Source organism: Oryctolagus cuniculus, chromosome 6 (genome assembly GCF_051225735.1).
Source record: "Oryctolagus cuniculus isolate XC-2025 breed Fujian yellow rabbit chromosome 6, ASM5122573v1, whole genome shotgun sequence".
Lineage (NCBI taxonomy): Eukaryota > Metazoa > Chordata > Mammalia > Lagomorpha > Leporidae > Oryctolagus > Oryctolagus cuniculus.
Window position 1 is genome coordinate 129,151,427 of NC_142872.1, and position 23,691 is coordinate 129,175,117.

Below are 23,691 nucleotides of genomic sequence, written 5' to 3' on the forward strand. Positions count from 1 at the left end.
TGACCTCAGAAAAATAAAGCATTCCCTAGTTACTTTCCACCTTTCCCAAACACTATTGGAAATGTTTTCTTCATTTTTCACGTGTTCTTTCATTTTTATGATGTCATCCCACAGTGATTTTCTATTGTTTTCATCTCTAAGCCTTGGATGTGCTCTCACATCTGGACTTGGAGGCTAAAAACTACATTTCCCAGAAGTCTTTGCCAGCCAAGTTCCTGTTATGGTCTGAGGATTGGACAACTGAAGGCTAGAAAGAGGCAGGAAGGCACAAGTAAGGGAAAGAAACTCAGTTCTCATCACCGATTCCTCCCATCTTCAGCCAGAGGCAGAGGGCTGCAAGGCTGTGGCCTCAAGCTTCTCTTGGCACGTCCAGCACTAGCTGTGCCACACCTTCTCAGAGGCACCAGTGCCAGAAGGCTGGTGTCACCTCCGCTGCTGGTGACTCAACCCCTGTGTTGCTCTGATGTGAAGTCGAAAGACCAATATCCATGAATCCTGATGGGGCAGACCTTCCTCCAAGTTCAAGTTTCTAGGACCTCCCACAGAGAGATCCTCCCTTTTGTTCTTCAGCTCTAGGGTGGTAACTCCTTCTTGCAACATCTATTTAGTTGGCCTCAGCACCCTAATATCTGGAAAAGCAATTTTCTGCATGAAATTATCTTCATTAAATCCAGCATGGATTACGTTGCTCCAACTACACAGGTTCTTCTGTCTTAATTCCAGGGATAGTTGCATGGATCTGAAACAACTGGCACTTCCAGTCAATTAATTTGTATCTCAGTTTCAGCTATACTAAGTTTATTTATAAGCCCTTATCATTAGTAACATCATTTTTTTTCTTTTTTTGCCCTTCAATGAAACAATAAGAGAAAATATATCAAATTGTCAAATAAGTAGACTAATAGTGCTATACAAAGGTAGTTGACTGGCAGGCACTAAGTATATGATATTCTGAAATAGTCATCATCATTCCTTAATACTTGAAAGATACACTTGGTATGAGAATGATTGAGAAATATAGTGAATTCTTGGCACTTTAAAAGTTGAGAACTGCTTGTATTTGCTTTCCTGAAAAGAAAATGTAAAACTTTGGTGGCTGACTCCTGACACTATTATAATTGGAATATTTTATTGACCATCTTAATTTGATCTTTTGGACTAAGCCTGGTGATGTATTTTGTTACAATGAGGCAAGTGATAAAAATCAAAACTTGTAGCCATAGTTAATCAATACAGAGTAGACAGAACTCCAAGATGGCCCCCAAGGTCCCTACCCCCTTATGCAGAAGCCCTGTATGAGCGTGGACGAACCTGGAAACATGATCTATGTCACTCTCCTAATTATTTTACATTTCATGGCAGAAGGGATTTTACAGATGTTGTTCAGCTCCCTAATCAGTTGACTTGGAATTAATCAAAAGGAGGTTATCCTGGGTGGGCCTGACTTAATTATGTGATCCCTTAAAAGGAATGTCACCTTTCCAAAAGTCAGAGATTTGAAATGCCAGATAAACCTAAGACCAACATCTAGTATCTGAGCATGATGACTAACCCACAGACAGCAAGCAAATGGGGACATCAGTCATGACCCGTAGGAAATGAATCCTTCCGCCAACCTAAGGGAGCTTGGAAGGGGATTTTTTCCCCTAGTCAAGCTTGCAGGTAAGGATGCCCTACTGGACACCATATCCTTGTGTGAGCAGAGGACTTAGCTAGCTGTGTTGGACACAGTTTTGATCCATAAAAGCTGTGAGATAGCAAATTTGTATTATGCTAAGCCACCAAGTTTGTGGTAATTTGTCACAAAGTAAATAAAAGTGTAATTGAGTAATATTTGGGAGGCAGAGTTCCATTCCCAGTTGCAGCAAAATGTGTCATAGCCACAATAAGAAATATATAAGAAAATTATGAAAAGTAAAGAAAATTTTAAAACTTAGTGGTACATAAAAGAGGATTTGCAGAAATGAGGATTTGGAAAAATTATGTCCCTAGGAGGAAATATTAACTTTTAAAAAGTCAATCTTGGCTTGCGCCGTCGCTCACTAGGCTAATCCTCCACCTAGTGGCGCCGGCATACCAGGTTCTAGTCCCAGTCGGGATGCTGGATTCTGTCCCTGTTGCCCCTCTTCCAGGCCAGCTCTCTGCTGTGGCCAGGGAGTGCAGTGGAGGATGGCCCAAGTGCTTGGGCCCTGCACCCCATGGGAGACCAGGAGAAGCACCTGGCTCCTGCCATCGGATCAGCGCGGTGCGCCGGCCGCAGCACGCCGTCCGCGGCGGCCATTGGAGGGTGAACCAACGGCAAAGGAAGACCTTTCTCTCTGTCTCCCACTGTCCACTCTGCCTGTCAAAAAAAAAAAAAAAATGTCAATCTTTAAAGGGTTTTTTATGACAAATAAGAAATTCATTAATAAACCAATATGAAATACAAAGTATAAAGACCTAGAACAGAAATGCTGGAAGACTTGGAAATAGTCAATAAACTTGGGAATGGCAAATAAACATAGTTTTAAAAATAGCTGAATGAGGTCAACGTTGTGGTATAGCAAATAAAGCCACCGCCTGCAGTGCTGGCATCCCATATGGGTGCTGGTTTGAGTCCTGGCTGCTCCACTTCCAATCCAGCCCCCTGCCAATAGCCTAGGAAAGCAGCTAAATATGGCCCAAGTCCTTGGGCCCTTGCACCCATATGGGAGACCCAGGAGAAGCTCCTGGCTCCTGGCTTCAATTGGCCCAGCTCCAGCCATTGTGGTCATTTGGGGAGTGAACCAGTGGGTGGAAGATTTCTCTCTCTATGTCTGCCTTTTTCTCTCTGTTTGTAACTCTGTTTTCAAAAAAATAGATAAATCTTTTAAAAATGTAGCAGAACTTCTTTATACATAAAGATTCAAGGTTGATGAGGATATAATGATGTCAGCCCTCATATACAATGGTGGTTATATAAAGTGGTATGATTTTTATAAAATGTACTAGATATTATGTACTAATAACTGTTTTCAAAGATTTATTTTACTTTATTTGAAAGAAGAGTTACAGAGAGATAGAATGGGAGAGAGATTTTCCATCCACTGATTCACTCTCTAGATGGCTGCAATTTCTAGGGCTGGGCCAGGTCTCCAACATGGGTGCAGGGGCCAAGCACTTGGCCATCCTTTACTGCTTTCCCCAGGCACATTACACGGGACCTGGATCAGAAGTGGAGCAGCCAGGACTCAAACTGGCATCCGTGTGGAATGCCAGCATTGCAGACGGAGGCTTAACAAGCAACACCACAACACTGGCCTCACCAAGAACCTTAAAAAGAGTTCACCCTAAGGGGCCAGCACTGCAGTGTAGTGAGTGAGACTGCCTGCAATGCCAGCATCCTATATGGACGTCGGTTCAAGTCCCGGCTGCTCCACTTCCAGTCCAGCTCTATGCTATGGCCTGGGAAAGCAGTAGAAGATGGCCCAAAGCTCCTGGCTCCTGGCTCCTGGCTCCTGGCTTCAGATTAGCACAGCTCCGGCCATTGCGGCCAGTCGGGGAGTGAACCAGCAGATGGAAGACCTATCTCTCTCTCTCTCTCTCTCTCTCTGGCTCTACCTCTCTTTGTAACTCTTTCAAATGAATAAAATAAATCTTTTTTTAAAGATTTATTTATTTATTTATCTGAAAGTCAGAGTTACACAGGAGAGGAGAGGCAGAGAGAGAGATGTCTTCCATCCAATGGTCCAGTCCCCAATTGGCCGCAATAGCCGGAGCTGTGCCGATCCGAAGTAGGAGCCAGGAGCTTCTTCCAGGTCTCCCACATGGGTGGGCCATCCTCCACTGCTCTCCCAGGCCATAGCAGAGAGCTGGATCGGAAGAGGAGCAGCCGGGACTAGCACCAGTGCCCACATGGGATGCCGGCGCTTCAGGCCAGGGCCTTAGCCCACTGCGCCACAGTGTCGGCCCCAATAAAATAAATCTTAAAAAACAAAAAAATCCTGTAGTCTTGAACAAAGCTGAGCACATAGCAGAATCTCAATAAATGTTTTAAATGAATGAATGGACAGTAGTAGAATGAGTAGTGGTAATAACATTCAGTCTCCTGATTCTAAATTTCACGACTGTCCCACTTGGTTGTGTGCTGCTTTCAAACAGAAAAAAAAAAAAAAAAGATTGCCAAGGTAAGACGTGAGTGCACCTGCTATATGAGGTTCTAAAGAGTAAAACCAGGGTATATGGATCAAAATTACATGGAGTCACTTAAGGGCACAGCTTCCTTGGTTAAACCCAGCCATCATCCTCCAACGGGAAGCTTGCTGGCCAGTCTTTCTGACTCTGATTTAACTTTCCGTTGGGATCTTTTCATTTTCATCTCTTTCTGCCCTTATGACACCTGACACCAAAGCCTCTTGCTTGCCTTTCAACCCCTGTCTCAGGCATAAACAATTCTTCCCTCAGTTTCCACTAGCAAGGCTGTGGAAGGCTAGAATATGCAAAGAGGGTATTACTAAAAATTTTCCAACCTCACTTCAACCCTGCTTTGACACTTGCTACGTGACTTTTGGGAAGTTTCTGAGTTGCCTTAGCTACATGCTTCAATCATAAAACATGTGCATTGAATTAGCCTATTTCTAAAATGATTGCCAACTCTGGGCTAACTTTAGGGCTGGGAAACAGGGTATGTTCAAGTCCTGTGTGTGCTGTAAAGCACTTATCCCTTATTCTATGTTATCTTTAAATATAGATCATGGGGCCGGCGCTGTGGTGCAGTGGGCTAAAGCCCTGGCCTGAAGCACCGGCATCCCATATGGGTGCCGGTTCTAGTCCCACCTGCTCCTCTTCCGATCCAGCTCTCTGCTATGGCCTGCGAAAGCAGTAGAGGATGGCCCAAGTCCTTGGGCCCCTGCACCTGCGTGGGAGACCCGGAAGAAGCTCCTGGCTCCTGGCTTCGGATCGGTGCAGCTCTGGCCGTTGCAGCTATCTGGGGAGCGAACCAGCAGATGGAAGACCTCTCTCTCTGTCTCTACCTCTCTCTCTAACTCTGTCTTTCAAATAAATAAAATAAATCTTATAAAATATATAGCTCATGATATCTGGCCTGCTCATCTTACCTTGTAATTTGATTACATCCGTGGAGGTGTAGCTTGGAAGTGCCTGGATGTTAATGCCGCATTAGGTCTTTGCTGAAACCCCAGTGTGGACCCCTGATATACAGACAGGGACCATCTGAAGTCACTGTGTGATGGCGGCTCTGGGAACTGCAGCTGGGGAGATTGCAACTCTGGTGGGTTCCTGCTCTCCATTCCAGCCTCCAGACTGCCGTGACATGGAGGGGTGGCTGCATCCACTCCATACAGGGCTGGTTTCACGGACCTGTGACCTGTGCAGTCACCCGGGCCAGGCGCTTAGAAGGGTCCCACTCTTGGCTGATGGCTCTGTCGACACCGGTTTGCAATTCTTTTTATATGCGAAGTCCTTTCATGTTCTTTTGGCATGTGGCAGGGCAAATCATAGAGCCAGTCCTGCCTTTGGAACTCGTTTGGGTTTTTGCTTTCTCTGACAATCAGGAATGAATTTTTTTTTTTTTTTTTTGACAGGAAGAGTGGAGAGAGAGAGAGAGAGAGAGAGAGAGAGAGAGAGAGAGAGAGAGAGAGAGAGAGAAAGGTCTTCCTTTTGCCGTTGGTTCACCCTCCAATGGCCGCCGCGGCCAGCACGCTGCGGCCGGCGCACCGCGCTGACCTGATGGCAGGTAGTTAGGCACTTGCCGAGGAGTGAGCACTCCTATAACTGCCTGAGACTGGTCAGACTGCTTCTCTCTACTACCCACCAGCTGTGGTCACTATACCTCTGGGACAGCTCCTTGCCTCTCTGATGAGCCCCTGCTGAGCTGAGTCAGACTTCAGCAGCGACCGACCTCCGTGTTACTACATCTACGGCAAGATTTCTGTTCGCCTGACTCCAGCCTGCGATGCCAGGGACGCCTGCGCCCACCTGACCCAGCCGGTGGGTCGCCTGCTGTCCGAGGACGCTCTCTTCCAGAGCAGACAAAAGACAAATGCAGGAGGATAGAGGCGGTTAGAATATCAATCCGGTTAGAATATCAAGACCGAACACCCAAGTGGGAACTTCTACCACTGAGTGTGGATTAACTTCCCTCAGCCTCAGTTTCCTCAGCTGTGAATGGGGCGAGCGGAGGAGGTCTCCACCCCCACAGGGATGCCCAGAAGACAAAGAATACGCATGCGCGCAAGGCCTTGCGCGGTCCCTGAGCTAAGAAAGCATTAGTGCTTGGGATGTGGGCAGAGGGGGAATTCAAAAAGTTGGTGAAAAAATGGAATTAGAAGATGATGCAGATTTTCCACGAACCTTTCGAAGTCCACTTTTTTAAACAAAAAGTTTATTGGTCATTTGGGTAAGGGGACTCTGGGAGAATCTGATGATCTGAGAATCTTCACCACCCCCCCCCCCCGCCCCGTTCCCCAAAATGTCATCTACTCCCCAGGCCAGGGATCAACCGCCCTTGGGGCTGTCTCTGGGAACAGTTTAAGAGGTGTGTCTCTAGCGCGTGCATGGAGGCGGCGACACCTCCAGCCAGTCCCAGGCCTCCCGCGCGGCTCCTGCCCTCGGCCCCCGCCGCAGTCCCACAGGGACTTGTCCACGGCGAGGGTCCCGGCGGGAGGAGCGGCGGCAGCGGCAGGGGCGGGCCCGGCTCTCGGCCCGCCCCGGGGTCGGGCTCGGGGTAGGGGCTCCAGCCTATTACGGGATGGAAACTCCGGGAGTGCAGGGGGCGGGCGGGTGAAAGGCGCATTGATGCAGCCCGCGGCGGTCTCGCAGCGCGGCGGGGCCAGAAGCTGACCGGGACCGTTCGAGCGTCCCCGCTGCCGCCGCGCCATGCGCCCCCAGCCCCGCCTGCGGCTGCGCCTGCTACCGCTCCTGCTGCTACAGCTGCTGGCTCAGGGCAGCGCCTCCGAGACCCCCAAGGGGAAGCAGAAGGCGCTGCTCCGGCAGAGAGAGGTGGTGGACGTGGTGAGTCCCGGCAGCAGGGCGGGAAGACCCCTACGCCGGTGGAGGGCGCCCGCCCGCCCGCTGTGAGGGGTGCGCGTCGGCGCAGCTGTGGGTGGGGCCGGGGAGCCCCGCTTTGTCTGCGCCCCGAGACCAGAACTCCCAGGGAGACCTATAGAAAGGGGCCCTCGCGTAGTGGCGACGCGACGTGGGTCGGTGGGACGCCCCGAAGTTCAGGGAGACGTCCAAGAATGGCTGGCTTTAGGTGTCCCCTTGGGAAAGATGGAGAGGATTGGGTAGTGATGGGGGTAGACTGAGGGGCTTGGGTTGGGGCCTGGGTTGGCTGATCCCCTGGGCCTGGGTCCGGGCCGTGCAACGTGTCCTTTGTCAGGGCCGGTGGCCACGTCTGCCCGCAGGAGAGCAATGGCCCCACAAAGCATCTGTCCAACCCTCCGAAACTTGAGGACTGAGTCACGCTGGGTCATCTTCCCAGGGAGTATGAGCTGCAATTTACTTTGTTGGACGACCACACTGGAGCCGGGGATGGTTCAGAGAGGGTTCAAGGCTGGAAGGGGAACTGACACCCCCCCAACCCCCAGGCACCGACCCTCCAAGGTCTGCCAGGCCTTACAACCACCTGGGGCTTGGCTTTGTGGCCACCAGGTGTGAACAGCACAGACAAAAGGAGCTGAGTTTCCAGGAGAGCAAGCAAACAGCTTTCTGAGGGTCTTATCTGTGGAAGCAACCGCAGGATAGTCCTTGGTATACCATAAACTCAAAACTTAAGCCAGTCTCTGCGCATAAATGGCGTTCACAGATGTTGCAAGACTTAAGACGGGAGGAGGGTATAGCTTGTGATTTTAAAGAGCTTTCCGTGTTGTTAAGCTGCGGACCTAACCTAAACTAATAAGCCAAGCTCTCTTGCAGCTCCTCCTATGCTGGATTCAAAAGCACTGGGCGGAAAAAAAGAAATCACAGAGCATTTTTTGGTGATATGCTATATAATTTTGCCCCACAAAAGCAGACTGTGTGTTCAGGGTTACACTTCTATTTTAAGTGTCTAAATTGTTAAAACTGTACCAAATGAATGTGGTTCTTGTGCAGTTAGCATTTTATGACTGTGTGGTTATGATACACAAAATACCCCCTTTCCCCATAAAGCCAGCAATTTTTTTCCCGTGCAGGGATTTACAGGACCTGCGGTTGCCCACAGCCCTACCCGACGTGGTGAAGCTTTTGTGCAGTCAGGCTCAGGTGCATCCCGGAGATTGGGTTTGGTTTTGCTGACAGAAAAGGCCCCAGAGTCATTTAGAAGGTTTCAACAGATCCTATGAAGCAACTTCTTTGTATAGGATCTTTCAAAGCCTTTCTTTCAATCATCCACCAAGTTCTGCCCCCTGGTGGCCAATGAAAAAACAGAGGTGTAGAAAAATTGGCGCTTCCTTTCGCATGGAATTAATCCACTCCACAGACATTTGTTGAGGGTACTGAACATGTGTTGGATTAGTGTTTTTTAAAACATTATTTTATTTCTTTGAAAGGCAGTGACTCCGAGAGGGAAGTCTTCCATCCTCTGGTTCACCCCCCAGATGGTCTCAATGGTTCACACTGGGCCAGGAAGGAGCCAGGAGCCAGGAGCTTCCTCTAGGTGCTCCTCCCCACCCCAAGCAGGGGCCCAAGCACTTGGGCCATCCCTCCATGACCTACCAGTCACATTAGCAGAGAGCTGGATTGGAAGTAGAGCAGCCAGGACTCTAATTGGTACCCACATGGGGTGCCAGTGTCAAAGGCGGTGGCTTGACCTGTTATGCCACAGCACCAGCCCCTGGGTTAGCATTTTAAAGTGGAAAAAGACAGAGTGGGGCTGGCACTGTGGTGTAGTGGGTAAAGCTGCTGCCTCCAGTGCTGTCATCCCATATGGATGCCAGTTCAAGACCCAGCTGCTCCACTTCAATCCAGCTCTCTGTTATGGCCTGGGAAAGCATAGAAGATGTCCCACATCCTTGGGCCCCTGTACCTGCATGGGAGACCCAGAAGAAGCTCCTAATTTCAGATCAGCACAGCTCTGGCCTTTGTAGTTAATTGGGGAGTGAACCAGAAGATGGAACCCCCCCCCCCCACTTCTCTCTGCCTCTCCTTCTCTCTGTGTGTAACTCTGACTTTCAAATGAATGAATCGATCTATTAAAAAAAAAAGAAGAAGAAAGAAATAATACCTGGGGAACCTAATCCCCTAAAAGTTATGTCATCTTAAATACGGTTTTTTAGATGAAAAGGTGAATAAAAATCCTCAACCATGACACTTACTGGACACTTTAGGCCACATAATTATTTTTTAAAACAAAACCATTTATTTATTTATGTATTTATTTGAAAGGCAGAGTTACAGAGAGAAAAGGAGAGACAGACCTTGTATTCACTGGTTCACTCCTCAGATTGCAGCAAACCAGGAGCCTGGAATTCCATCCAGGTCTCCCACATGGGTGCAGGGGCCCAAGCACTTGGCCATCTTCCACTGCCTTTCCCAGGCCATTAGCAGGGAGCTGGATCACAAGTAGAGCAGCTGGGACTCGAACTGGTGCCCTTATGCGATGCCAGTGCTGAGGTGTCAGTGGCTTTACCCGCTGTACCACCATACCAACCCCTTTTCAAATACTTTTTTTTTTTTTTTTTTTTTTGACAGGCAGAGTGCACAGTGAGAGAGAGAGACAAAGAGAAAGGTCTTCCTTTGCCGTTGGTTCACCCTCCAATGGCCACTGCGGCCGCAGCCGGCCGGCGCACCGCACCTATCCAAAGGCAGGAGCCAGGTGCTTCTCCTGGTCCCCCATGGGGTGCAGGGCCCAAGCACTTGGGCCATCCTCCACTGCACTCCCTGGCCACAGCAGAGAGCTGGCCTGGAAGAGGGGGCAACCAGGACAGAATCCAGTGCCCCGAACGGGACTAGAACCCGGTGTGCCGGTGCCGCAAGGCGGAGGATTAGCCTACTGAGCCGCGGCACCGGCCTCAAATACTTTTAAAGTTAGATACTTTCCTCACTGTTTCTCTGACAGTAAATAGTTTCTTTTCTTATAGCCAGTAAATGGCAATATCAAAGTTATGAAAAGGTCATTTATCAGAACAAAGACTAGGGGCAGACACTGAGGCACAGGTAGCTGGTTAAACAGCTACTTAGGTTGTTCACATCCCATACTGAGTGCCTAGGATTGACTCCTGACTCCACTTCCGATCCAGCTTCTTACTTACATGCTTGGGAGGCAGGAGGTGATGGCCCAAGTGCTTGAGTTCCAGCCACCCACATGGAACAACAGGATGGCGTTCCTGCCTCCTGCCTTTGGCCTGGCCCAACCCTAGTTGCTGTGGGCATTAGAGAGTGAACCAGATGATGGAAGAGCAATCTCTCTCAGTTCTCCCCTCCTCTCTCTCTCTCTTTCCCTCTCTCTCTCTCTCTGCCTTTAAAATAAATGAATAAATAAATGTTTAAAAAGATCAAATAGGTAATATGAGAGGCAAATTGATTAGCAAATATTTACATAGGACCCGCCCCAGTGTGCTTTTTGGATTTTGTAAAGTGATCATGTCTAATTCCAGAAAGTAAAGTTAAAAGATAAGCCTTTGGTGCTGGCGCTGTGGTGCAGCAGGTAAAGCTGCTGCCTGCCGTGCCTGCATCCCATATGGGCACAGGTTCAAGTTCTGGCTGTTCCACTCTCTGCTATGTCCTGGGAAAGCAGTAGAAGATGGCCCAAATGCTTGGGCCCCTGCACCCACGTGGGAGACCTGGAAGAATCTCCTGGCTCCTGGCTTTAGATCTGCTCAGCTCCAGCTGTTGCAACCATTTGGGGAGTGAACCAGCCTATGGAAGACTCTTTCTCTCTCTGCTTCTGCCTCTGTATAACTCTGCCTTTCAAATAAATAAAGTAATTTTAAAAAAAGATAAGCTTTTGGGGCAAGCATTTGAAATAGTATTTTTTTTTTTTTTGACAGGCAGAGTGGACAGTGAGAGAGAGAGACAGAGAGAAAGGTCTTCCTTTGCCATTGGTTCACCCTCCAATGGCCGCCGCGGCCGGTGCGCTGCGGCCGGCGCACCGCGCTGATCCAATGGCAGGAGCCAGGAGCCAGGTGCTTTTCCTGGTCTCCCATGGGGTGCAGGGCCCAAGCACCTGGGCCATCCTCCACTGCACTCCCTGGCCACAGCAGAGAGCTGGCCTGGAAGAGGGGCAACCGGGACAGAATCCGGCGCCCCGATTGGGACTAGAACCCGGTGTGCCGGCGCCACAAGGTGGAGGATTAGCCTAGTGAGCCGCGGCGCCGGCCCTGAAATAGTATTTAAGATACTCTTTGGGAAGTCTGCACCCCTTATCTGAGAGCCTGGGTTCAAGCCCTGTCTCTAGTCTCAAGTCCAGATTCCTGCTAATGCAGACCCAGGGAGGCAGTGGTGATACATGAAGTAACAAGGTTCCTGGCATCCACATTAGAGACCTGGATGAGTACCTGGTTCCTGGCTTTGGCCTGGCCCAGGCCCAGCTGTTGCCAGCATTTGGGAAGTGAATCAATGAATGACAAATCAACCTCTCTCTCTCACCCTCACTGCCTTTTAAGTCAAAATAAATAAATAAATATTTAACTCTGAAATTATTTTAATATATAAGGAAATTGGTTTTCACTTGGACATTATATTTGTACAGAATGATAGCACTGATCAATTTAGACAAAGAGGAAATATTAGAGTAAAAATATAAGTAGATGGTGTTGGAGTTTGGAGGATCTAATTAATGGCACCCTCGTTCCCACATGAACTTTCTAGGGTAGACGCAGGAATTGGATAGATGAAGCTCAAAATACTACCTTTACCACTGAGCAAACAACATTGGCTTATGTGCATGCTTTATGGATGCCAGCTGATGGGATTGCCAATGCTTTCTTCCCCAGATCTGGAAGCTATTCTGTCCTCTCATGGGAGTGGACACACTCGTCCAGGCAATGCCTCGAGGACATTGGTCTTGGGGTGATTACAAGAGTAATAGTGGCCAGCTTATGCAATGTGTACTGTGTTCCAGGCCTTATTCTAAGCGTGTGTTGTATAATATTCACTTAAATCTCATACAGACCCTACAAGGTAAGAAACATTATTATTCCCACTTTACAGCTAAGGAAAGAGGCACTGGGCTGCATAGCTGAAAAGTGGTAGAACCAGGATTCAAATCCTAAGAAACTAGTGCTAGAATCCATGCATTTGAACTTTATAATATACCCCTTCATATGGACACACACACATATAAAAAAAAAACGGAATCTCAGCACATACAGATTGTCTGATAGAATATTGCCCCCCTGTTGAAGACTGATGGTCACCTAGAACTGGGTCACTGGTTCTTGAGGAGCTAGGCTGGAACTGGAGACCAGAAATACTATCCTAAGACAACTTCTACATAAAAACAGGGAGAAGAAGCAGGGGGTATATATATATCCAATGTAGAGATATTACCGGTATGAGATGATTACTGACTATTATGATTTTATTTTATGGAGCAGACATTTAACCTAGCAGTTAGCAGTGTGTGGGTTCAATGTCCAGCTCTAGCTCTTTGTTCGGGCTGCCTACTAATGTAAACCCCAAGACACAGCAGATGATGGCACTCAGTAATTGGATTCCTGCCACCCATGTGGGAGACCTGGATTTCCTGTGCCTGGTTTCACCACAGCCCAGCCCCAGCAGCTGCAGCCATTTGAGGAATGAACCAGCTGATGGGAGCTTTATCTATCTCTCTCTGCCTCACAAATAAGTATAGAAAATAATTTTAAGATATTATTTTATAGTTATGGCCCTAGGAATTTATCTTAGGGAGAGAAGTCAAAAGAAGAAAAAAAGCTACGTGGATAAAAATTTTCATCACAATAATATTAATGGTAAAAAAATTAGAAATAAGGTAAGCATCCAAAATGGTGCAAGGTTTTCATAAAACTGTAAAAGTATAATGGTAGGCTGGCACCGCGGGTCAATAGGCTAATCTTCCGTCTGCAGCGCTGGCACACCCGGTTCTAGTCCCGGTCAGGGCACCGGATTCTGTCCCGGTTGCCCCTCTTCCAGGCCAGCTCTCTGCTGTGGCCCGGGAGTGCAGTGGAGGATGGCCCAAGTGCTTGAGCCCTGCACCCGCATGGGAGACCAGGAGAAGCCCCTGGCTCCTGGCTTTGGAGCACTGGCCGCAGCGCGCCAGCCGCAGTGGCCATTGGAGGGTGAACCAACGGTAAAGGAAGACCTTTCTTTTTTCTTTTCTTTTTTTTTTTTTTTTTTTTTTTTGACAGGCAGAGTGGACAGTGAACCGTTGGTTCACCCTCCAATGGCCGCTGCAGCCGACGCGCTGCGGCCGGCGCACCGCGCCTATCCGATGGCAGGAGCCAGGTACTTCTCCTGGTCTCCCATGGGGTGCAGGGCCCAAGCACTTGGGCCATCCTCCACTGCACTCCCTGGCCACAGCAGAGAGCTGGCCTGGAAGAAGGGCAACTGGGACAGAATCCGGCGCCCCGACCGGGACTAGAACCCAGTGTGCCGGCGCCACAAGGCGGAGGATTAGCCTACTGAGCCGTTCTGTCTCTCTCTTTCTCACTGTCCACTCTGCCTGTATAAAAAACAAAACAAAAAGTATAATGGTGAAATCCAACTCCTTTTACAAGATGCAAGATCAGGAAAAAAAAAGTGGAAAATCAAATCATATCCATCATGGGTCTGGCTTTGTGACTCTGCAGGTTAGGCATCCCCTATGGTTGCCGGTTTGGGTCCTAGCTGCTCTACTTCTGATCTAGCACTCTGCTAATGTGCCTGAGAAAACAGCCATTGAGGCCATTTGGGGAGTGAACCAGTAGATGGAAGATCTCTCTGTCTCTCCCTCTCTAACTCTGCCTTTCAAATAAAGAAATAAATCTTTTTAAAAAGCTTTCTGATTAAAAAAATTAGGCTTATAATGAGCAGTGGAAAGAAGCAAGCAAATAAAAACATTTTGTCCTCTTGGATTTGTGTGTGCGTGTGTGTGTATTTGTGTAAACTTTGAGCAATTAAAAAGTATGAAAGAAATTATAGTATTTCTGAAATAATTGTGAAATTCTCTACAAAAACTCATCTAGAATATGGGTAATTGGTATGAAGGGATTCTTGACTCCAAGGGCTCAAAATAAATGCAATTATAATGTACTGCATCTTTGAATCTAAGTGGTAAGAGTTCTTTCCCCTTTTCCTGTCTCTCTTTAGTATAATGGAATGTGTCTGCAAGGGCCAGCAGGGGTGCCTGGTCGGGATGGGAGCCCTGGAGCCAATGGCATTCCTGGTACTCCTGGGATCCCAGGTCGGGATGGATTCAAAGGAGAAAAGGGGGAATGCTTGAGGGAAAGCTTTGAAGAGTCTTGGACACCCAACTACAAGCAGTGCTCATGGAATTCACTGAACTATGGAATAGATCTTGGAAAAATTGCGGTAAGTAAACTTTGATTTATTTTCAAGTTGCATCAGATTTATTTTAAAGGTTTTCATATTTGAGTGTTAATTTTTGGGTGAGGTCTTCTTTTTTTCTTTAAACCAAAAGACTTTTTAAAAACAATAAGGAGTACAAGATAATGTAGTGTGTGACTTTTAACTTTAAATTAATGAAAAAGTTGATAACGTTTCAGAATCAATTTCATAAAAATATTTCTAACACAAACAAATTACCTTATCATTTCAACCATACTATCTAAAATAACTTACCCTCATTTTTAAAATCCAAACAAAAAAGGAGAGCAGAGGTGTTCATGTTGAACAGTATGCTTTTTTCTAGACTTACCCTTTAGTTAATTAAGATTCATATTAGGCCAGGAAATTCTGCCCTTGCTCCAGACATAAGTAAAAATGAGGAGAACTTCCCAAGAAATCACTTCATATAGGAATTATCCAGAAATGGGAAGTCTGTTGGTTTCTGTCCTTGTTCCATGTAGCATTCTCAGCTTAAAATTGCTGAATTTAAAAGACATGGACCAGATGGAATGTACTGCAGGGGCCATTTAAATTATTCTGCAACATTAAGGGGAAGAGGAAAGATTGTTCAAAATACTGTATCTGCCAATGCATTTTGAATAGTGACTCAGTCACTTTGATGAGTGTTTGCTCGAAAAGTAATTGGTGAGACCAATGGCTGGGTTCAAGAAGTCAGTGCTGTTTATAAAAATCCTTTCTCTTGTTGATCAGCTCTATACATGGTCCATATCTACAACATATGCCTTCATGATTTTAACTACTACCACCACCTTTTATTTTCCTAAAACTGAGGTTTTTAGGTAAAAACCTGTATATTATCCCTGCTCCTATCTCAGCTTTTTCTGCTCTATACTACACTATAAAAGGGTTTGAGACTATGTTGGTTTGATGTATGCATGGCTTTCATAGTTTTGGTAACTACGACCTCTTCTTTGTCTGGACATGATTTCTTAGAAAGCATTTTGTTGAACTGTTGCCTCGTTATTTAAATGTCTGGCATTGTGGGACCCTATTTATAGTTGTTCCTCAAAGGTTACTGAGTTCTTTCTAAAAACTATCCTTACGGGTTCTGAATTATTAATATGTTTTCAAGTTCCTTTTAGTAGCAGTCAGAACGGGTACAGGAATTTTGTGCAAGTGAAAAATAGTGGGACCAAAGGTGCTAAGAACATGATTCGGAAGAAAGGCAGTCTTCAACAGCAATGCTGGGAAAGATGGATTTCTGCATGCAGAAGAATGAAACTAGAGCCCATCTCTGCCCACGTTAAAAACAAAACCAATTCAAAGTGGATCCAGTGGGAAATGCTGCAGGACACTGGAATGGGCAAAGATGTTTTGAATCAGAACCCAAAAACACAGGAAACGAGCAAAAATAGACAAATGGGATTTCATTAAATTAAAGAGCTTCTGCACAGCAAAGGAAACCATCAACAGAGTGAAGGGGCATCCTACAGAATGGGAGAAAAATATTTGTAAGCTATATATCTGACAGGGAGTTAATAACCAGAATATGTAAGGAACTCAAACAACTCAATAACAATAAAACAAAATAAGAACAACAAAACAAGTAAAAGTCAATTGAAAAATGGGTGGTAGATATAAAGACTTCTCAAACAAAGACATAAAAATTGCCAGCAGGGGCCGGCGCCGCGGCTCAATAGGCTAATCCTCCGCCTAGCGGCGCCGGCACACTGGGTTCTAGTCCCGGTCGGGGCGCCGGATTCTGTCCCGGTTGCCCCTCTTCCAGGCTAGCCCTCTGCTGTGGCCAGGGAGTGCAGTGGAGGATGGCCCAGGTGCTTGGGCCCTGCACCCCATGGGAGACCAGGAAAAGCACCTGGCTCCTGGCTCCTGCCATTGGATCAGCGCGGTGCGCCGGCCGCAGCGCGCCGGCCGCGGCGGCCATTGGAGGGTGAACCAACGGCAAAGGAAGACCTTTCTCTCTGTCTCTCTCTCTCACTGTCCACTCTGCCTGTCAAAAAAAAAAATAAATAAATAAATAAATAAATAAAAATTGCCAGCAGACACATGAAAAAATGCTCAATTTACTAATCATCAGGAAAATGCAACACAAAACCACTGTGACTTATCACCTCATGTCACCTATATTGCCTGTCATCCAAAAAAAAAAAACAACAACAACAACAACAAAAAACCCAAAAGGTAACAGATCCTGGCAAAGACAGGGAGAAGAGGGAACCCTTGCACAGGGTTGATCGGGATGTAAATTAGTACAGCCATTATAAAAAACAGTATGGAGCCTCCTTTAAAACTAAAAATAGAACTGCTCAATGATCCAGCAATTCCATCACTGGGGAATGAAATCAGTCTTTCAAAGAGACATGTGCAGTGCCATGTTTATTGCAGCACTATTTGCAATAGCCAATAAATGGAAATAGCCTAAGTATCCATCAACTGACAAATGGATAAATAAGATGTGATGTTTTATATACACACAGTAGAATACAATCCAGCCATTAAAAAGGGTGACATCTTGTCATTTGCAATAACATGGATTGAACTGGAGGTTAAAGTGAAATAAGCCAAGCACAGAAAGACAAATACTACACAATCTCACTCATTTGTAGAATCTAAGAGTTGATCTCAGAGCATGGGGAAAGTAGGGGAGTCAAGGTGTAGGGATAGCTTGGTTAATGGACACTGAGTTAGAATGAAGAAATTCTGATATGCTACTGTACAATAGGGTGACTACTGAAAATGTACTGTGTATTTTTCTTAAAAAGTTAAAGAAATGATTTTGAATGTTTTCTTAATAAAGAAATTATACATGTGTGAGGAGATAGATAGAATTACCCTGATTGGACATTGTGAAATGTGTTCATGCATTGAAACATCACATGACACTCCATAAATATACACAATTTTTATGTACCAGGTAAAACTTTCAAAATCATTGTTTAAAAATTGAGGGTCATGAGACCACAGACAAATTTTGTGAAGACCAGGTTGTTGCAGGGAAAAAAGCAAAAAATATGGGCCTTATCTTTGTGTCATAGAGGTAGACTAGAAACCCTGCTTGTTCCTTACCCCATTATACTGTTTGTTGTTGCTCCAAAAGAGAAAGTTCAAGGGTAAATATGTGTGGACAGCACTCATGTAGACTGTCCATGAGGGCAAGGTTTCAGTTTTGTTAACTACAGTATCTATGCCATTTAGCACATAACTGGAGCTCGAAAATTATGTTTAAAGGAGAAAAAATGAATTATAGATTAGTTTGGCCAAAAGTATTGAATTCTAGCTATTCTTTGTCAAGCTGAAAGACACTTTCAATGGAATGAATAATTCTAAGCCATAATTTGATTTTCTACAATTTTCTTACATCAACGTTTCTTACCTACCTTGCAGGGAATCTTTTTCCCTCTTGAAAAGTTAAGCGTTTAAAAAAGAGTTTGGGGAAAGAATGGTTCTGTAGGATTCACATGCAATTTCAAAGCCTCTTTTTAATTAAAATGGAAATTGCTAATTAAATGCTATTTCTACGTTTGTGACAGGAGTGTACATTTACAAAGATGCGTTCAAACAGTGCTCTAAGAGTCTTGTTTAGTGGCTCACTTCGGCTAAAGTGCAGAAATGCATGCTGTCAGCGCTGGTATTTCACATTCAATGGAGCTGAATGTTCAGGACCTCTTCCCATTGAAGCCATCATTTATTTGGACCAAGGAAGCCCTGAACTGAATTCAACAATTAATATTCATCGTACTTCTTCTGGTATGTAAGATAATAATTTTGTAGAATGTGCTTCAGATCTAGCAAAGATTCGTTTGGGTCCTGCTGCTATAAAGCAAGTTTTCAGTGTGTGACTCTCCACCCTGGATTGCACTTCAGAATTACTCATGGATCTTTAAAAATATATGGGAATGCACATTTGGCATACCAGTTAAGATGCCAGTGGGGATGCCTGCATCCCATATCAGGGTGCCTGGAGTCAAGTCCCGGATGCTCTCCAAAACTAGTTTCTTACTAATGCACCCTGGGAGGCAGCAGGTGATGGCTTACATGGTTGGGTCCCCACTACCCATGCAGGAGACTTGAATCCAGTTCTGGCGTCCAGCGTTGTCCTGGCCCAGCCTCGGCCATTGCAGATGATTCGGAAGTGAACTAACAAATAGGAAATTTATCTTGCTCTCACTGTCTCTGTTTCTCAAATAAAATTAATACATAAATATGTTTATACAAATATATAAGTATATACACATATATTTTGTAATATGAATGCCTGAGTGCCTTCTCTAACCAACTGACTCAGAATCTCTATGGTTTAGACCCCAGTATTTATATTTTTCAAAAGATCTCCTAGTGATTCTCATGTGTTTCAGGATTGAAAATGAATGAGTTAGATTAAGTGGCAAAAGATCCAGTATTGCCATAAAGAAGTGGTTCTCAACCCTAGCCACACATTGGGCTTACCTGGGGATCTTCCAAGGATCTTTCAAGGATCCTCCCTCCCTCCTTCCCTCCTTCCCTCCCTTCCTTCCGATTTATCAATTTATTTGAAACTCAGAATTACACAGAGAGAGAAGGATAAAGACATGGAGAGAGATCTTTATCCACTGGTTCACTTCCCAAATGGCTGCAGCAGCTGGGGCTGGGCCAGGCCAAAACCAGGCGTCAAGGAGCTTCTTCCTGGTCTCCCATGTGGGTGCAAGGGCTCAAGCACTTGGACCATGTTCCACTGCTTTCCCAGGCACATTAGCAGAGAGTTGGATAAGAAGTGGAGGAGCTGGGATTTGAACTGATGCCCATATGGCATGTAGACACTGCAGGCCATGGCTTTAACCTGCTGCACCACAGCACCCCACCCCATGGAACTTTCAACATAGCTCCCATTATTCTAATATGCAGCCAAGGTTGCGAACCACTGGCTTCCACTGATAAGAGGACTGGCTAATTTCTTTGCCTTGTTTTTTGAAAGAGTGGCTACTGTCTGCTAAATTTGTAAAAGAGAATTTCCCTATTGTTCTTGCAGTCTCTGCCTCTGCCTGCCTAGTAAGAAAGAAAAGACATTCAATTAAACTACTGGTCCCTTAAAATGTCTGGGAAAAAAATTGGTTTGTTTTGTTCTGTTCTGTGCTTCATTAAAGTTTAGAGAATGACAAAAAGTATTAGAGTTAAAAAAACAAAGCAGATGTTAATCTCATCATGCAGGGATAGCACTATCAATCTTTGGCTGCCAGCCATTTTTCCAGAGTTGCTGTGGGGGTGGGACACCATGCCTGGGAGAATCAGAAAGTATGCATATTGCTAGTTTCACTGCCCTCATTTCTTGCAGGGACTTCTTTTCTAATCTTGTACCTAAGAATGACTGAGGAAAGCAAAGAGAGACTCTTTAACTAGAAGAAATGACAATTCAGCTTTCTTTGGGGATCTACTTCAGATAATGAACTCTAAACATTTATTGTTTCTTTAAGATATTTATTTCGATTTATTTGAAAGGCAGAGTGACAGAGAGAGGAGGGGGAGACAGATACAGAGAGAGGTCTTCCATCCCCTGGTTCACTTCCCAGATGGCTACAATGGTCAGGGCCAAAGCCAGGAGCCAAGAACTCCAACCAGGTCTCCCACATGGGTGGCAGGGATCCAAGCACTTGGGCCATCTTCTTCTGCTTGCCTAGGCACATTAGTTGGAAGCTGGACCAGAATATGCTCATATGATCAGATATGGGATGCCAGCATTGCAAGCAAGGATTTAACCCATTGCACCATGACTCTGGCCCTAGCAAATTTACTCTGCAAAAATCAGGGGCCAGCACTTGGGGCAGTGGCTTTAGTCACTGCTTGGGACATCCAAATCCCATATCAGTGTGCCTCATTTGAGTCCTAGCTATTCCCCAGCATTCCTGCTAATATGCATCCTGGGAGGCAGAGGTGCTAGGTCCCTGCCACTCATGTGAAAGACCTGGAATGGAATTCCAGGCTCTTGGCTTTGGTCTGGCCCAGCCTCAGTTATCAGCATTTAGGCAGTGACCCAGTGCATGGAAGAGCTCTGTCTCAGTTGCTTTGCTTTTCAAATACAATGAAAATAAATAAGTTGAAAAGAAACCAAGGGCTTCTCTTTCATGTTTTCCCTTAAATCCACACAATACTCCTGAGATATAATGAAGCTCTTTTCACTTCCTCTCTTTAAACATCATGAAGGCCCAGGGAAATACTGCATCTTACCCATGACCGTGGAATCACTCTCATCTCCCCAGCCCACTTTTTGATCAGATTAAGTCTTTAGGCCTGGGTGCTAGAGAGGATGAAATACTTCAACAAACATGATTTCACCTGTTAAATACCATGAAGTGACCATCTGACTCTCCTGTGTGAGGGTGACACAGCTCACCTGCCCCCCCCCCCCCCCCCCCAGTCTGTAGGGCGAAGTGAACAAGATTCTAGGCCATGGGTGTCACTTGGGGTCGCACTGAGAGTATCGGATTAATTAGGATTGTGAGCCTACGGCTTAGTTCTCCCAATTTTGGAAGAGACCTGAACCAGAGCGAGGTCCCTAGATTCTGAGGGGCTTGCCCTAGATTTGTTGATTAGTGAGAGCTGATGAAATAGACTGTTTCAGACCTGCATCCCTGGGGTTCTGCTGGATACACTAACCAGAAAGCAAACCTCGCCAGCCGCATGTGGTCATCCACTCTACTACCTAAGTGTCAGGATTAATGTCCTTAAAGGACCTACCAGCCCTACCAGCCTATGGTTCTTTTTCCCCTTTACACAGTCATCCAAAGTACCATGGGTTTTTTGTTTGTTTTATTTTTGCTTGCTAAAATGAGCACTGGGGGAATGACGTACTTATTTAGTAGTGTGGGAGAAGAGCCTTGGTAACATAGAACGCAGGTTGTTAGTCCTGTATGTAAAAGTTCAGAGAACATGTGCAAAAGCACATTACTATTTAAGAAAAACAACTTTTTTTTTTTTTTTTGGAGTTTTACAACGAGGAAATTCTGAGTAAAATGAGATTCCTAGGCTAAAGGGCTGGGATACTGATTTTGCTAGATTATTTTTTAGTGTTATGAAAGTCTAGTTCAGTAGCACCAAGTGTACATACATGTGTTGGACAGCACTTTCCTAAAAATGGATTTGTATATTAAATCAAAGTTTTGGCTTAGGGGCTGGTGCCATGACATAGTAGTTTAATCCTCTGCCTGTGGCGCCGGCATCCCATTTGGGCGCTGATTCTAGTTGGCTGCTCCTCTTCCAATCCAGCTCTCTGCTGTGGCCTGGGAAAGCAGTGGAAGATGGCCCAAGTCCTTGGGCCCCTGCACCCACATGGGAGACCTGGAAGAAGCTCCTGGCTCCTGGCTCCTGGTTTTAGATTGGCACAGCTCTGGCCATTGCGGCCATTTGGGGAGTGAACCAACAGATGGAGGACCTTTCTCTCTGTCTCTCTCACTGTCTAACTCTATCTGTCAAATAAATTTAAAAAAAATTTATAAATTAAAAATAAAAATATTTTTAAAAAAGGTTTTGGCTTTTAAAATAGTACAGGTTTCCTCTGTTTAGTCAAATACATTGTGGTTTTTGTTTGTTTAGTTAGTTGATTGGATTACTTGGGCTATTTATTTAACAAAACAAATTCTGGTGTCATAGTTGACACATGTAAGAAATCTGCCTATTCAGCATATATAGCAGAATGTCTATGTGCACATCTGTTTTTTTTTTTTAAGATTTATTTATTTATTTGAAAAAGCTACAGAGTTAATTCATTTGAAAGGTAGAGTTAAAGAGAAGCAAAGGAAAAGAGAGAGAGAGAGATGTCTTCCATCCGCTGGCTCTCTCTCTAAGTGGCCACCACAGCTGGAGCCGAGCTGATCTGAAGCCAGGAGCCAGGAGGTTCTTCTGGGTATCCCACAGAGGTGCAGGGACCCAAGCACTTGGGCTGCCTTCTACTGCTCTCCCAGGCCATAGCAGAGAGCTGGATCAGAAGTGGAGCAGCTGGGACTCCAGCCGGCACCTATATGGAATGCCGGCACTGCAGGCGGTAGCTTTACCTACTATGCCACAGTGCTGTTCCAATGTACACAGCTTTTAAAAACATTTGTATACCAATTAAAAGAGAACTTTATTATGAACTTTTATCAAGTATTGTATATTTAAAATTAGCTTTAAACAATTATACTCTATCTTTCTATAATAAGATTTAGTTAAATCTTATTAAAAGATTAGCTAAAGAAAATCTTAACTTTCACCTTTGTTTTGCAGTGGAAGGACTTTGTGAAGGAATTGGTGCTGGATTGGTGGATGTTGCTATCTGGGTTGGTACTTGTTCAGATTATCCAAAAGGAGATGCTTCCACCGGATGGAACTCTGTGTCTCGCATCATTATTGAAGAACTACCAAAATAAAGCCTTTGAAGTTTCATCCCCTACCTCTTTCTTATTATATCTTTAAGTGGTTCATCTAAATGACATTTTAAAATGTTTTATACATATACATCTGAAGGAAAAAAACTACAGACCTAAGTGTGATTTCACACTGTTTTGAACATAACAGTACTCATTTTACTTCAATCAAAAATGGTTTGGGATTATTTTAGTTGATTAGAATATTTTCCTCTTATTTCCATTCCTTGAACCTATGATTTAGAATGTCATCATGGTGTCTAGTTTTTCTATTCTCTTAGTACAGCATTTTTTAAAATATAAAAGCTTCCAATCTTTGTACAAGTTGTAAATGTTCAGAACTATTTTATATCTGTTAAATAAAACTTATTTCAAACAAATTTAATATCTTTAAGCTAATTTCCACTAATGTTGGAGTTCTGGTACTTTATATCTGAAAGGTTGAATATAAATCTAATTGTGTATTCATTTAATAATCATATATTATTTCTCATACATGTATAATATGGTTCATTTTAAGGGATACAACGACAAAAAGGTGTTTATGTGTCAGGAAATTCATCAGCACTTTAAGAATTTTATTTCTTTTAATGATTTATTTTATTTATTTGAAAGACAAGAGAGGTAGAGCCAGAGAGAGAAAGAGAGAGGTCTTCCATCTGCTGGTTCACTCCCCAAATGGCCGCAACGGCCAGAGCTGTGCCTACCCGAAACCAGGAGCCAGGAGCTTCTTTCAGGTCTCCCATGTGGGTGCAGGGACCCAAGGAGTTGGGCCATCTTCCGCTGCTTTCCCAGGCCACAGCAGCGAGCTGGATCGGAAGTGGAGCGGCCAGGACTCGAACTGGTGCCCACATGGGATACTAGTGCTGTAGGCCGC

The 23,691-nt window shown here is 45.2% G+C and overlaps 1 protein-coding gene across 1 annotated transcript; it reads left to right on the top strand.

The window, feature by feature from the left end:
- Window positions 1-6,596: 6,596 nt before the first annotated feature.
- Window positions 6,597-23,194, top strand: CTHRC1 (collagen triple helix repeat containing 1). Its single transcript, XM_002710591.6, has 4 exons — window positions 6,597-6,990; window positions 14,206-14,427; window positions 17,973-18,189; window positions 22,675-23,194. Exons 1-4 carry the CDS (start codon window positions 6,856-6,858, stop codon window positions 22,815-22,817), a joined length of 717 nt encoding a protein of 238 aa, XP_002710637.1. The 5' UTR covers window positions 6,597-6,855; the 3' UTR covers window positions 22,818-23,194.
- Window positions 23,195-23,691: the final 497 nt, after the last annotated feature.